General features: G+C 43.0%; 1 protein-coding gene across 5 annotated transcripts in view; it reads right to left on the reverse strand.

The window, feature by feature from the left end:
* hhat (hedgehog acyltransferase) overlaps positions 1-12,401 on the reverse strand; it is an 88,598-nt gene extending 76,197 nt beyond the window's left edge. Inside the window, exons 1-7 of one of the 5 annotated variants that reach the window (XM_088609526.1) lie at positions 12,153-12,401; positions 11,807-11,932; positions 11,230-11,382; positions 5,453-5,520; positions 4,777-4,890; positions 4,061-4,255; positions 887-1,099 (exon numbers count right to left, since the gene is read on the reverse strand). In XM_088609526.1, the coding sequence (XP_088465652.1) occupies positions 887-1,099; positions 4,061-4,255; positions 4,777-4,890; positions 5,453-5,520; positions 11,230-11,371 (732 nt within the window). In that variant the 5' untranslated portion in view covers positions 11,372-11,382; positions 11,807-11,932; positions 12,153-12,401. Of the gene's footprint in view, positions 1-886; positions 1,100-4,060; positions 4,256-4,776; positions 4,891-5,452; positions 5,521-10,058; positions 10,120-11,229; positions 11,383-11,806; positions 11,933-12,152 lie in introns of those variants that run through there. The other 4 variants (XM_088609525.1, XM_088609527.1, XM_088609529.1 and 1 more) reach the window with 4 other exon arrangements.
* Positions 12,402-16,004: the final 3,603 nt, after the last annotated feature.

The raw sequence follows: 16,004 nt of genomic DNA on the forward strand, positions 1-16,004 counted from the left end.
TGTAAATCTTAGACTCAGGCCTTTATGCTTTCACAGATGCAGGATAAAATGCCATTTCGTATTGCTTCTTGTGAGAAATGCAGTATATAAACTCCAAAACATGGATACTGCCTCTATGTGTACCGTATATCCTGATAATGAGAATTCTCATCTTAACCACAGAAAAAATACAATGAACAAGTTGCCTATAACATGAACTTTAGAGGGGATAAAATGCATTCACAGTAGTGCAAGGATTCACTGTCTAGTGATTTGGTAATTATTTTTGTCTAAGACTTTTGCAAATAGTAAGTTGGGGACTTTGGATGATTTTTTTAGGTGAGCTTTCCAATCAGTAACTACACTAATGTGTGTTAGTTTTATTATTTTGGAGTACATGTACAAAATTATCTTTGCAACAGTTAATTAAGTAACACTCTGAAACACTGCTGTATCGCCCAACTACAGACAACACACATTGGAGGGAACGTGAATAATTTCGTGAACCCATTTTAGCCATCTGAAAGGGACCATAATGCATTAGTAGAAATTACATCAAGCCAGAAACCCACTCAGCCACATATAAAAATGAAGGCAGCATTAGCAGTATTAAGAAAGTCCAATTGCTTCCATTAGCTCAGAAAAATGTGTTTGTGGGGAAAAACGATATTGCTTAAAAACAAAATTCAAATTAAAAACAAAAATAAACACCTTTTACTGTTCAACTAAATTAATTCTTTTCTCTCATGTGAACCTCACTCTGTTTAATTTAGCCTTGCACATTAGGGGAAAACGCACACAATCCTTGTCAAGCCTAACAACTTCACTCTCACAAAGACAAGCCCCAGTCCCCTTCAGAACAGCACCCCCCTTTTCTTGTCTGCCGTAATGAAAAAGGATCTGTCACCTGTCGAGTGAACTCTCCAAAATTCATGATGGGTCCGTTGCTAAACAAGGGGTGGTAGAAGACATAGGCGGACAGCCAGAAGAAGGAGTCCCGGCTCTTCTCCTCTGAGGCCTGCCAGCAGTAGTCCAGGCTGAAGCTGATGTAACGCAGACAGGAGATGGCCAGGCTGAAGACCAGTAGGTAGTACTCATTCTCTGTCCTATACCAGCTCCTCTGGGAATGGAAGAAAACAGAAGGGACTGTTAGTAGTGCTTTTTGGACCTTTGAACCAGCCATGGCCGATTCAAACATTGCATTACCCATCAGTGGACCAAAACTCTATCATTGCACTCCATTACTTTTCCTACTCTTTGAAACAGGGAAACTACGCACAATGTGTTCTTGTTTCTCTTTGTCTGGCTGTGGCCTTCTAGAACAGGGCTATCCTGTCCTGGTCTGGGGAGGACTAAGTGTGTCACCAGGTTTTCATTCCTATCTAGCCTTTATTGAGCTAAATCAGATGGTTACACGCCGACCTAAACCAATTTAATGGCTTTTCAGGCCTACAGATTTAAAGAAACCTAAAAAACCCACCTGCCCTCCAGGACCAAGAGTGGATAGCCCTTCTGTAAAAAATCTTGCATTGTGTTAACTTGCCAGCAGCCATATCACTCTGCAACTCACAACTGGCAACCAACTGAACCTCAGCAGGTATGAGCCAGGTCAGTACCTCCTGGGAAAAAACAAGGTTGTTGCTGGAAGAGGTGTAAGTGGGGCCAGCAGGGGGCGCTCACCCTGCGGTCTGTGTGGGTCATAATGCCCCAGGATAGTGACGGGGAAGCTTAAACTGTAAAAAGGTCCTGTCCTTCAGATGAGATGTAAAACTGAGGTCCTGACCTACTGTGGTCATTAAAAATCCCAGGATGTTTCTCCCAAAAGTGTAGGGGTGTTACCCTGGCATAATCCCCTTCTACGAACCGGCTTCATCACTCTGTTCTCCTCCCCACTGAGAGCTGGTGTGTGGGGAGTGTACTAGTCCAGTGCACTTTGGCTGCCATCACATCATCCAGGTGGGGTTGCACACTGGTGGTGGAGGGGAGTCCCCATTACCTGTAAAGCGCTTTGAGTGGAGTGTCCAGAAAAGCGCTATATAAGTGTAAGGGATGATGATGATGATTATTAATTCTTAGTGATACAAAGGATAACTAAGCTCTGAAGGCAGCACCAAGCACTTTTGCTCTTTCCCATCTTTCCTAAAAGCCAGAAGAAAATAATACTGCAACAGTAGTTTCCAGTTGCAACTTACTGAACATTTAAATAATCTGGCACCTGCATAGCAGAATGCATGAGCAGAATATCACTGACACTGCTCTGGTCAATGGTATGATTTTATGTTTCTGAAGATACATTACGCAGTGCTAGTGTGAGGCCTCGGATTCCCAGAGCACATTAAAAACAAAAGCATGATATCTTATCTTGGCACATTGAGGGATTTTTGACAATTACTGTATATTTGAGGAAACATTTGTTAATACAACATGCAAGCCTGTACCTACTTTGAGTTTCAATTATTGTTTTTAAACAGTACTCTCTGGAATGAACTGGTAACCATGATGCTAATACCCTGACCACATCACTCTAGCAAATTAGTCCTTTGCAGGCTGTGACCATAATCGCATTAATCAATCAATGCATACGCAAAATCTCTCTATGGTATTGACAAGGCGTTGCTTCATACTGCTGGCATATGCAACACAGCGCAATTTGAACAGATCAGAACTAATTACGACAGGGTTGTTTTACTTTCGGATGCCCTTTGCAGCTCTTCCACAGGCGACTACAGATTTGTAATTTAATCGCTCAGTACCGCCTGGCACACAGATGGAGTAGAGAAGGGTAAAAACAACAAAAACAAATTGCTGACTTTGTCAATGAAGCTGTAATAGACAGGGAATCAGCAGTTAGAGGGGACATTAGGTACTTAGTGGAACAAACATTAATATTTATTATAAACAATTCCTTTCAATAGTAACACATTTGAGATCAGTCTGAGTAATTGGATAATTGTCATGTAATGCCGTCAGCCTGATTAGAGACAGGGAATGAGGTCTGCAGGGGTGTTCGTGAAGTATAAGAGTATACATTCCAACAGAGATAAGAGAGCAGGCCACCAACGCCACAGACTTGTGATTTTCAAAAGGAACTTGATTTTACTTCTGTACCACTCTGCATTTTCAACTTCTCTCACAGGCACAAATTAAGAAAATGGAGGCTGCAAATGTGATTTTAGATCAAAGAAATCTCTCCAATCATTTTGGTTGCTTTTTTTGTTGAATGATGAAGAGACAAGGATAGCTCACCTCCAAGGAAACATTTTATCTCAAGTTAAATCTTGTTTAATAATGCTGGCAGGGAGGGAAACACACACTAGTGGCTAAGCCAAGGTTAAGCGGTAAGAAGTCTTGATCAGTTACCACACATTGCTCTGTTGGATTCCACACCGCCCACCAGAGAGTGTCTGTTCAATTAAAACGTCAGTTTTCTGATGATTAAGGAAATATTTGCTACATAATTTTAATAGTACAAGAAAATGTTTAAGCACGGAAGCAATCTGTCAATCAAGAGCAACAGATTTCTGCAAAATTATGAGTCAGAACATGAAACAGTCATTTTTATGGTTAAAGTAGTTTCTTGACCACAGAAAATATACAAAAATAGTTTTAAAAAATGGTTTCCACTTATAATGCATACAGCTAATATAGTCATATAACATAAAACGTGTTCAGTTCCAGAAAGGGCTGTTTCTGTTGTTATTATCTCAGATAATTAAATGACAATTTTTTCAAAGTTAGTTTTTGGTTTATCCAATACTGTCAATCTGTGGTGGAGCTGACAATAGAAATTAAAAGGCAGATTCCAGACGTCTTCCCAATGTGCATGGTGCTAGAGTCTGCAAACGGTTCTGCTTTTCTGCATTTTCCTAAAAGCTACCTTGGCAGCCCAATATAGCTGTGGGCAGCTTTCTGACAGCTTGAATATCCACCTGTCAGATCATTTGGGAGCAGAGGTGAAGTGGGAAAACAAACAATGATTCCATAACGGCGACGTAAACGGGGAAAGAAACAAAAGTGATAAAAGAGACGCGCGCAGGCAAAGGGGATGCCGCTGCTGGCACTGGGGGGGGGATCTTTGTACCTGCATGTCCTCCAGGGAGCCGAAGAGCAAGGTCGAGAGCAGCAGCAGGGAGCACAGCCAGCAGAGACAGGGCCTCTTCAGCAGGGCCACACCGAACGACACACACATGTGCAGCACAACCACGGCCAGACCTCTCCCGCCCAGGAGACACCAAGCGGCCAGCAGGCCATAGAGCGTGAGCACAGCCGCCCTGCACTGGGGAGACGCGGCCCGTATGAGTCACCAGCATCGACGCTTTGGGGAGCCCACTATCAGGTCCCCGTCAAACACGGTCATGGGACTGCCTTTCCTCTCCCTGAAGCTGAAAAGACTGGAAGGCAAGACTAGCCTATGTGAAGCGCTAATTCTTAATGATCCACACCTGAAATGTGTTTGATAATAAAACTGTTCATGCTCCATCAAGAAAATACATAATTACCATTTATTTTCTGCCCACAATGTGAGAATACATATTGTGCATGCAAGATAATAGAAATGTAATAAATAGTTATAACTGGACTAAATAAAAAAGGTCCACAAAAGTTCTTGGTTTTTAAAAAAGACCATGTCAACACTTCTTCAGTCTTGACACCATTTATCTTACTATTCCTGACCATGGGTATATGCAATGGTGTAATATAAAAAATGTGCACGTGCAAAATCCACTAATCTCTGCATTTCTGAGAGGCATATGTTAAAATGACAAGAAGAGGCACAGTTCGAATAGGGCATCTTACCTTGGGAGCAAAGAAACCAGCCAGCTTGGAGACAAGCACGTGACCCAGAAGAGACCAAAGCAGTGATTTCCTAGCCCTTTCATTCCAGAAACTCCATTCGAAGTCTGTTGGGTCCTGACAAAACCAGCAAACATAGAAATAAGCTATGGAATGGTTATCTTGGGTAGGAATTTGCAGCCTTGGTCAAAACAAGATCATGTGATAAAGAGAACACATCCGGTAGGGCACACCATTGCAGAGCCAGTAGTGAACGTTACCAGGAATAAATCCACACTTCTCCTTTAAGCCCAACTTCATTTCATATGAAAGCAAGAATGAGATACAAAGGGTTAAAAACCTTTGTCAGTAAGCCAAGAAATAAACCAGAGGGAAATCATATTGGACACAACATCAGACTGTAGCCTCTAGATTAAAGCAGACTGGCATCTGCAAAAATAAATAGCAATTTCGTTTCCAGCTCTATTGCTAAGGCATCTTTCAAAAGCACAAAATTAAATAATACCTTAAGAGGCTAGAAGCGAAGCAAACGAACAAATAAAACACCATCTCCCCCTTCTTCGTCAACTGAACAAAATATCTTGAAGAAAGCCAAAGAGCTATGACACTTTAATAGGCTTGTGCACGTTTTATATTTTTACCAACAGATAAGATTTAATGCATATTTATTACACATTACCTTCTTGAATCCCCAAATCAGAAATCCTTTTTCAAATTCAAATTCCCTCATCAGACCTTCTTCGTATTCTGTCAAAGGGGAAATATGATAGAAATTTACAAAAAACTTCCTTTCAGGTTTCTTAGCATTGCAAAACGAGAAACTTTCCATGCAGGGGGCTGGCCTTGTTCCTGTAAGTGCTGGACAACACTTTCTGGCAGTGACAGCAAGTGAAGAACTGGATTAGGTCCAAGGATTTTCAAACCAGTGCCCCAGTATGGTGACCAGGAAAACTGCCCTATGGGAGGTGCCATCCTTCAGATGAGACATCAAACAGGTCCAGCCTACTTCCTCATTAAAAATCCCGTGGCACTGTTTGTAAGGTGGGTGTGAAACTCAGCATTCCTAACTCAAGTCAACTGTTAGCTTGTATTGATTCAATTCATGATGCTTTATTGGCATGAACAATGAGTAAAATCAGTGTTGCCAAAGCAAAACAAATACAATTAACATGAAACAAAAATCAACAGACATTTACAATAAAGACACAATCAAAAGATATTTACATATAAACATATGGAGCATTACTGGGAGACAGGCTCACTGTTCCTCAGGCTGTGACAGGAGATCACATACTGGGCTGCCAGTTCAACTGAGTTCCCTCCTCCCTCTCCCAGCAGGATTGGGAGTTGTTGTGATTCTTGCAGGTTTTGGAATTCTGAGATTAGATTTGTAAATTTAGGGAAGAATGTTTGTCTAATCCCAGAATCTTTGTCATAGTGCAGTAGGAAGTGCACCTCTGTCTCTATTTTTTCCCACTGGCAGTGGGAGCACAACCTGTCCTCTCTGGGCAGCCAGGTCTGCCTGTATCGCCCAGTTTCTGGCTATGATCACTGAGCCTGTACTTCATCAAACGTCTTTGTTGTTTTATCTGAGCTCCCTAAAGTTCTCCTAATTCATTTCCTCACATTACCTGCTAATCTGTTGTGCATGGGGCTGCTGGTGCAGAATGGCTGGTGTGGGTCAACCAGGTGAGTGCTACATTTCAGTTGGGGGGGGGGGGGGGATGAGTTAATTCTCAGATATGACCCTTAGGAATAAACAAAAAACAGTTTGCTAACATGCCAAGTAAAACCCATTATCATAGGGCAGAGCGGTGGCTCTGTGGCTATGGATCTGCTCCTGTGGCTGGAAGGTTGCCGGCTCAAACACTGAGCGAGGCCCTTAACCCCAACTGCTCCAGGGGCACTGTACAATGGCTGACTCTGCGTTCTGACCCCAAGCTTCTCTCCCTGTCTGTGTGTCTCATGGAGAGCAAGCTGGGGTGTGCAAAAAGACAAATTCCTAATGCAAGAAATTGTATATGGCTAATAAAGTGATCTCATCTTATCATCATATTCTAATTATGCTATGCTAATTTCCTTATCAAAATATATATAGTATGTATATATTTATTCATTTATTTATTGTTTAATAGCTGCAAACAATTTTGCCACACAAAATAATCATTGCAATATTCCGAGATTTAAACCACGGAACAGCTCAATGCAAGCTGATAGGCAGTCAGCAAGACGTTGCTGGTTTGTGCTTTATTTTAAAATGCTTCTCTGTCGCAGAGCAAAGCACATCATCACCGCCTCTGTTTGTTATGAAATGCAGTGCTCGGCATTGGCATTCTGCTGTGACTGGGAATCCCCACAGCACCTCCCTGCCCTGCGCTGGTCCCCAGCCCTCCTCCTGCGCCTGTCTCCTCTCTGCAGTGCAGTGTCAGCTCCTTCCCCCCCCCCCCCGTTCTTTTCCTGAGGCGACCACCTCATCACCCAAGCAGAAGGCATCCCTGTCTGGTGCAGTCGCAATCTAGAACCGCACAGTAATGCACCACCGCCTCCGTGGGTTTCTCATCCCAAGACACTACAGCAGCGCAGTCTGCGGCTACGGAGATGTGGTACCACAGCGCCCCCTAGTGAGGAACCTGGCGACACTGCATTATTCCAATTCAAGCAGCTGGGATAACCTGTAAGTAATGGAAATTGGGCTCTATTCACTGTGGCAGGGAAGCAGGTGATCATGCCACCAAACTGTTTCATTACTTAACGATGCATTTCCTTGATCAGAACTGAAGTTGAAACAGGCAGAGGGGATATGCTTATCTTCATCAAGTGTACAAGTCTACAAAATCGACTGAAAGGAAAGGGATTTTGTACACATCTTTGAAAGCCAGGATTTTCCTCCCACTGATGGGTCCTGAGAATTCCGTGCGAATTAAGAATGAAGAATTACGCTGGGGTCAATTTATTCTCTCCTCGGCTCAAATAAAAAGAGTTTCAGCCCCACAATATAATTTCAACCAGCATGCATCTCCTACTGCACATCACACACCTTGACAACAGTATCACGAGCCACACATACTGCAGCTCCTGAATCCTAACATACAGAGGCGCTGTATGATGACTTCAGTGCCTCGCCATACTCTCGGCATGCTCAAATACCCGCTTATATTTATCTCTGCAAAACAAAGTCAGCTATGTTCGGTGGGGTGGTAAGAGACTCCATAAATGAAAATTCAAATTTACTTTACCAGACAAGCAGGAAAGCCAAAAATAAACGGAAAAGGAAAAACAGGAAGTTTCAGGGCCTAGCAAAACCTTCCAGAGATTTTACAGGTCCCACACAAGAGAGACAGTAGGAGGTACCTGTCCATATATAAATGCTGGGCAGACAAAAGCCTCTCTCAAGGGCTATTTTTCCAGGCAGAAATGACTCAAGTAGCACAAAGGCTTTTACATGGCAGCCACAGTATACTATCTATTTAGTTCATGGAGGATTTTCTTTAAGGAACCTTCTGGGCTACAGCCCCACAACTGTGTCCTTTATTTGCGCATGTCTGCTTTGCATATCAATTATTCATCTCCAAATGCTCGCAAGGGAAGGTCTGCCTTTGCAGTTGTCCGAGATATCTTGTCTCGCCACACCTGAAAATTACAAAAATGAAATGCGTGTTCTCCATACACTTCAGGTCATGCCATTACAATTTCGAACACGTTGCAGAGATTATTTCATTGATTTAATGGAAGTCGGACAGACAGAGGCCTGGCATTCATTCACTACACATGCACATAAATGTCCAGAGGATGAAACATTAAACCCTCCTGGAAACAAAGATAAAGAAAGATCCATCTCGCTGTCGATTTTAATAGGACTTGGGCTGTCATAATTGTCTAGTCTCATAACGGATATAATACTATGAGTGATGTTATAATACGTCTTAAACAAATTTAGCTCTCATAATTGTCTCCCTACCATACCTGTGAATGTCTATGAAAAACAATGATCAATTTCTTTGGAATCAGCAATGTATATTATAAAACATAACCTCCTGGTGTAAATTTCCAGGTTTAGAACTATTCAGTGCCACAGTGCCAGTCTCTGAAGAACAGAAGAGATGCTGGTCTTCAATCCCTCTTAATTTCTTGATTGAATGAGTCATTTGCTTACTATCAGCCACTGAACAACAGTGGGAAGCTCATAGACAAGAACGTCAATCAACTGGAGGTTCAGAGTGCTTTCAGTTAAATATTGCCCTACCCAGTTAATAACTGAACCTATCAAGAGCTGGAGACGTGAATAAAACAAAAAATAATCTGTTTCTTTCCATTGCTTTTAAATATTCTGGGGAAACTATAGAGAATCCATAAAGGATTTGGATTAGAAAAACTGCATGAATCAGATTTGCATTGTAACATAATTTTAGATTGTCTGAAGTCTTTATCATCTCACGTCTCTCTGCTGGCTAATTGTTACCTGGAACCTTTTTCTAACTGCAGCTTTTTAACAGTATTTTTAATGTCTGTGATGTTGATGCTGGGGGAAGACAACCGATTAGAGAACTGGACACATTCATACAGTAGGTGTTAGGAGCCTTCAACTGGCCTCGTTTTCACTTCCACTCCACATAAGGACAAGCTCCAATTATTCCTGATGCAAAGTACGTCCAACTTTTCCAATTCAGTCTATTCCATGTAAGACCAAAACCCTGATGTTTATGCGAGGCTCCGTCTAGATCTACTTTTTTTCCGGTTCTGTAAGAAGGGCATTATCTGCATTTTCTCATTGTTAGTCTCAGTGTATGATACACACTCAACAACGTTTCCAGACGGTGTGTTTTGCTTCCTTTCACTTCTAGATTCTCCTCTGGAGGCACCTCCTAACGCACCACTGCAGTAAACACAGTAGGTTATTTTTTGTTTTCTCTCTGTATGTGCCTCTTGAGTGTGCGGGACGAAAGGACTGCCTCGCAGGTGGTGCCTTTCTGGCCTACACGTTCATTTTCAGTCTTGGAGGGAGCACTTGTTGGAATACAACGATGCAGTACAGTCAGCTAGATACTGCAAAGGCAGCCAGCCCAGTGTAGCTGTGAAGTTTAATGCAAGGCCTTTAACTAGATCTGGAGAAAGGATGCACAGTAGATGGACAACACTGATTTCAGATTGCTCTTTAAGTCTTTCCGTATTTAAATGGATGCCTAATTTCTGTCTTAAATTAATTTCCTGTTGGTCAAGATTACAGATGGAGTGAATGGAGTAAAATGGAGTGAAAATAACATAAAAATATAAGCAGAAAATCTTACCCTTGGAAAATCTGTGAAGTTCCATAAAAGAGTATAAATGAGAGCCAAAAGAAAGCAGCCACAGATCGCTTGAGCCACACTGCCCCACCACATCACCTGCCTCCCCCCAACTCTGCGACACGTTCCTAGGCTTCTTTAGCACCAAGATCGACAGCATCCAGCTCATATTCCCTCAGCAACACAGGTCACCTCCACACCTCCTCCCTGCTGGCCTTGTTTACTGGCTCCCTTCTCTCAAGCTTCTCTACTTGACTCTGCATCCCTCAGTTAACTGGTTTTGCATTTGAAATCCACTACCTGCCCATTAAATTCAATCCCCACTGCTTGATTTCAATCCGGCTCCACTACTCTGTTCCAATGTCCTCAACATAATAAATTAGATCTTGAGCACTGGTGTGGACCCAACATCCTTCAGAACTGCTGCAGTTAGCTCTGTGTCCCAGAAAAACATATACTGTATGGCTCTGGACAACCTAAACCTACATTTTTGCCCTATATCCAACCTAATTTTGGATTGTGCTGTTACAATTCAGTTAAATAACCATCTCATTACAAATGATGTTTTGGGACCCCTCTAATCTGGTTCCCAACAACTTCACAGCACAGAAACTGCTCTGGTTAAACTCACCAATTATCTTCTTGTGGCTTCTGACTCTGGTTCTCTTTCTATCCTTATTCTTCTTGATCTCAGTGCTGCTTCTGACACTGTTAAACCACAATATCTTACTTTCTCGTCTTGAGACTGTTTGGAGTTTCTGACACTGCTCTTAAACGGTTCAAGTCTTACCTCACTGATTGCTGTCACTTTGTTTCTCTTGGTGGTTTCAGTTCTGAAATTGGACTCGTTTGTGTCTGTGGTCTGTGGTTCCTCAGGGCTCCATACTGGGCCCCCTACTTTTCAGCATTTACATGTTCCCACTTGGTCAGCTATTAACATCAAATGGTCTAAATAATCATTTCTACGCAGATGATGCTCAAATCTACATTCATTCATGAAGGATGCACAGTAGATGGACAACAGCGATTTCAGATTGCTCTTTAAGTCTTTCCGTATTTAAACGGATGCCTAATTTCTGTCTTAAATTAATTTCCTGTTGGTCAAGATTACAGATGGAGTGAATGGAGTAAAATGGAGTGAAAATAACATAAAAATATAAGCAGCAAATCTTACCCTTGGAAAATCTGTGAAGTTCCTTAAAAGAGTATAAATGAGAGCCAAAGGAAAGCAGCCAGTAAATGCATATCTCCCAGGATGGCAAAGATGCCATTTCTGGAGTGCATCCCTGGGATCTCTCTTTAACCTGGACACACATTCTTGGATTTCCTGCAACAAAGGTGGCAGCAATGATGATAATAATAAAGAAGTGCTTTTAAACAGACTCATCACCACACAATAGCACATGAATAATACACAACAAAACAAATAATACTGCCAACTGCGTTAAGTGAAATGGAGACTAAAATTAAACTATACATTCTAAGCTTCAGTGCAAAGTATATTTCAAGAGGAGAGTTAGGAAAGCCTCGACGGCTGCCGTTTCAAACAGGTGTGAAACATTCATGAGAAAATACACGCGAGAGGTGGTCTTGCCCGCTGTGTGGAAACCCAGTAGACAGTGGGGGGTCTCCCCCCAGGACTAGCAATGCCGTGGTAGTCTATTCAGATTCAGGAACCAAAATGCCAAAACGCATTTCTTCACATAACATCACAGGTGACGCACCGGACAGCCGTGCTTTCATTTTCGTACCTCAATCCTGCATACACCCATGCAAACTGCACTTCTCTCACTCCTCTCTGTAAAAACGATTCAGCGAAATGCATTTGTTTCGGGTGCTCTGCCTGAAGGAGGGGACGAGGGCGAGAGCGACGGTCTCTGCCATCAAGGAGGATTTGAAAAGATTAATACCGCGTGCACAGATGTGAAAATCTCTGCTATTCACTGCAAATAGGCGTTCTTTGGACAAGTCGTAAAGCTGAATGCAGAAGCCACTACTCCTCTAACGGGATATAACACATTCTGCTTGCATTACTCGCAAAACGAATATATTTAGTTCGCAAAAACTAAAACTTCGGGCGCTCCTACTTCTACTCACAAGGACGGCGAATCGTCTGTCTTTCTCCGCATTTTTAAAAGCAGGGCTACATCTTTACTCTTCAAGGATACTTTGTAAATAAGCCTTTCACTGCCCCCCTCTTTCTCCTTCAGCCTGCTTCATCGCACTTCTAATTGGCGAGATGAGGGGCGCTGGATTTTTATGCAGGGTCTGATTGGACACCAGCTGTGTCAGTTCGACGAGCCGCTCTTTTGCAAACAGAGTTTCGGCCATTGACGCCCGACACAGAGAGGACCGAACCTTGCGCGTCTGGAAGCTCAGAGCACCAGCGTGCGACGTCAAACATGCAGTAATGTCTTAAAGACACAGTCGTGCTTGGAGCTGCTGGGCTCTTTGCGCCCCTGCTAGGTCAATTACAATACACAGCAAAACTTAACAAAAAAATCGTGATTTGCAAACGGTAATGAGATCCAGCTTATTAATATTTCCTATTATTTAGCAGTAGACGGTCAGCTCTAGACGGTAGCGGCGATCTGGAGTCTAACCAGAGCACACAAATGAGCATGCAAGGGCAGAAACACCCGTTAATCCAGGTAGAATTTCTTGTGAAGGTGGGGAGAAAACCAACACAGAGGCCAGCCTAGTCCGGAACCAGCCTGGTACCCGAGAGCTGTGAGACCAGCTGCGCTAATTGAAAGGCGTCGTGCCGCTTGCGAGCCTTTTAAATACTTAAAAGTCTGAAACAATACACGGAAATATTAGTCTACACATACTGAACTTTTGCTTCGAAAAGCACTTCTTATATAGGTCCGCGTACAGTACATTACTGCATCTGTGTCTGAGTGAATACTGACTTGCAGTTCCTAAAAATCAGACATCTGTAAAAGCTTGAACCAGCGAATGGGCGATATTAAACGCCAGTGTCAGTGTCAATTTCAAATCACGCTTTTCCGCTTGCCATTTTGTGAGGATCTGTAGTCGTGTACAGGTAACACTACTGCAGCTATGGTTTTGTTCCTTGTTTGGAAATCACTTCATCACACTCAAAAAATAGAGATGAGACTCCAGAATATTTTGGGGCTCTGCTTACTTCAGCTCACATCTGTAATTTAAAATGAGAGAGCCGGCGATTTCCAATTTCTACTCTAATATGTAAAGTATGTAATCTCCCATTGATAGGCGTTTTGGGGCTGTGTGAGACTTTAGCGTGATGTTAATTGTCTGTTTCAGTTACCCCTTATTTCCGTAACTAAAACATTTTGTTGTCTGTAAGACCCGTAATTAAGGGTTTTCCAATAAAGCTGCTTTAAAAAGCTAGTATTTCAAGGGTCAGTGTCTAGCAAATAACAGCTCAATGTGCTGTAGCACAGCTCCGACGAGAATATTATTTGGTTATAACACCTTTTTTCTTGTCGTTTTATCAAGGCACTTTAGAAAGTGTTACACTGTTATTTTTTGCCATGTTGGTTTGTCAGAGATACCCTACTGTAAATATACTGAAAATGTGTCCACATTACAGCTTGACAGTAAAGTTCTCATTATAAAAAGATGTTTCTAAGGGGAGTTATTTGAATATTCCCCAAGTACTCAATGAACAAAAGAAACAGAATCTCATAAGTCAGTGTGTAACAGGTACAGTTATGCACCCTTGCATATATATCAAATGTATGGTGAGGTTTGAGACTTCAGCCAAGATAAAAAAGAAATAAAATCCTCCCTAAAAAACAAAGTATAGGTGAGAGAGCTGATAAAGGATTTGTGACAGTAATTAGCAAAAAATAAAGCCATAAAGCTTTGCATGTACTGTACAGCACTCAGTTGTGTATAAACACTGAGAGCTGAAGTCAGCACTCTGACTGTTCCAGCAATTAGATCCTGCAATTGTTCTCTCTCCCCCCAGTGAATCGCATTGTTTGAGATAAGCAGATACAAGCCCTCCTGGTTTTGTCTTTCGGAGACAATGGTGTTGCATAATGGGATGCTGTGTTGCTGTCCTGAGCACCAATCAGGTGGGGCCGTTGGGGTCGTGTGATCTGCAGGGCGGTTGCACCCAGTGCCCCCTGCAGGTGTAGGAAGAAAGCCTCCGTGAGGGGATACAGGCAGCCCCGAGCCCTTCGAAGAAATTCCTGCTCTCATGCTACTTCTCAATGCCCAGGTATGCCGGAGTGGTTTGGAGGCATTGTGCGGAGTGCCTACCATGCACAGTTCATTTGTCACAATGCAACAGTTTCTATTACCTGCTTTGGCTTGATGGGCCTTGTAGTGCACATTCCCCATGTCATTTTTACATTGCATGCACTCACTAAAGTGCAGAGTCACAGTTTACTCTGGCTGATCACTGAATAGCAGATGGACCCTGAGAGCCATACAGTATTTACTATGTTTACCATATAGGTAAATATATGTATATATGTGGCCAAAGGTCCCATGTTCCTTCAGATTGACTCCACCTGCACAGGGCAATGTTTGCTCATGACTAGCAATGTTTAGCTAGAAACCTTAAAAACTTTTGACCAGATCATTTCTCAGCAACAAAAGCTGTACCACCAAAGCTAGTTTTCTCATTATTTTTCCAGTTATTTGCTCCCATCCCCAGAGGCTTTTTTCAAGTTATTTATATATATATATTTTCCAAAGCAATTTGTTTCTGGCACATGTAAAAACAAGTTGGCTGGGCTTTAAAGAAGCTCTTAAGAGCTCCAAACCCATTAAGCTGTTCTACTGAGTGGTCACCTCCGGTGACACACTTTGTATATCAGTGTTGCAAACCTTTAAGTCCTTTTAAAGACAATTACTGTACAGTTAACAGTTTGAAGGATTATTGGACTGGTGAGCCAGCTCCATTCCATTCCAGCACTCTGCAACAAGCCAGACTTCCTGAGTGCTCAGTACTGTGGATGGGTATTCCTACAGGCCTGAGCTCCTTGGCTCTTGACTAATACACGCAGTCGTAGTTTCGCTCAGCAAACGCTGGCTCTGAAAGCACATGAAAAGCAGTTCTTTTGGTCTTGATGATCGTAAAGGGTTCAGTCTTAACCCCCGTCTTGAAAAAAAAACACTGATCTCACTCATCTCTCCACTGGCATTGATCCTTGGCAATCAAAGCCACGAAAAATGTCCCATCACATCACTTTCAATAGCCACTTATCCAATTTAAGGTCATGGTGGGTTGTAGCCTATCCCAAGTAGTATTGGGCGCAAGGCAGGATACACCCTGGATGGGATGCCAGTCTACTATCAGATGTCTAAAGGGTACATCCGTGTAACTGAGAATGTGAATGCTTCATTGCCGTGGCTATAATCAGAAGATGCTGTCAGGGAGCACAGTATGACCTCACAGTTTCCTAGGAAAGAATCTGTCACGTTCGTAAACCCCTCCTCTTAAGGACGCTCCAGCCCTTCCTTGTTTTCTACTCATCCCCCGCACCTGCTCCCTGTTCCAGCCCCGTTTTCAGGTCTCCTTAAAAGCCAGGTGCTCACTCTATTCCGGGCTCTGCCTTGGCTTCCATACCAGGCAAGTCCGGGACCTGGAAGCGCCTGGTTCCGTCAAGTTTTTAGTCCCCGTCCCCGTCCCCGTCCCCGTCCCCGTCCCCGTCCCCAACTCGGTTCCTGTTTTTAACCCCGTTTGTCTTGGATAGACCGCCCGGCTTTGGACTTTTGCCTCCTTTTGGATTCTCCCTTGGACTCAGTTCTGGACTGTTTGCCTCGACCACACCTTCCCCGAACACCAGCGCACCATGGACACGCCCCGTTTTCATTCCCGACTCCCGCATGCTTTTTCCCCCATGTTTTCCTCACTCATCCCCGGATTGTGTCGTCTGCATAGGGTCCGGAAAGAACGCTTTCGTGACAGAATTCAATGGCTGAATTTAACACATCCACAAACAAGAC

Source organism: Lepisosteus platostomus, chromosome 17 (assembly GCF_059453375.1).
Source record: "Lepisosteus platostomus isolate fLepPlt1 chromosome 17, fLepPlt1.hap1, whole genome shotgun sequence".
Lineage (NCBI taxonomy): Eukaryota > Metazoa > Chordata > Actinopteri > Semionotiformes > Lepisosteidae > Lepisosteus > Lepisosteus platostomus.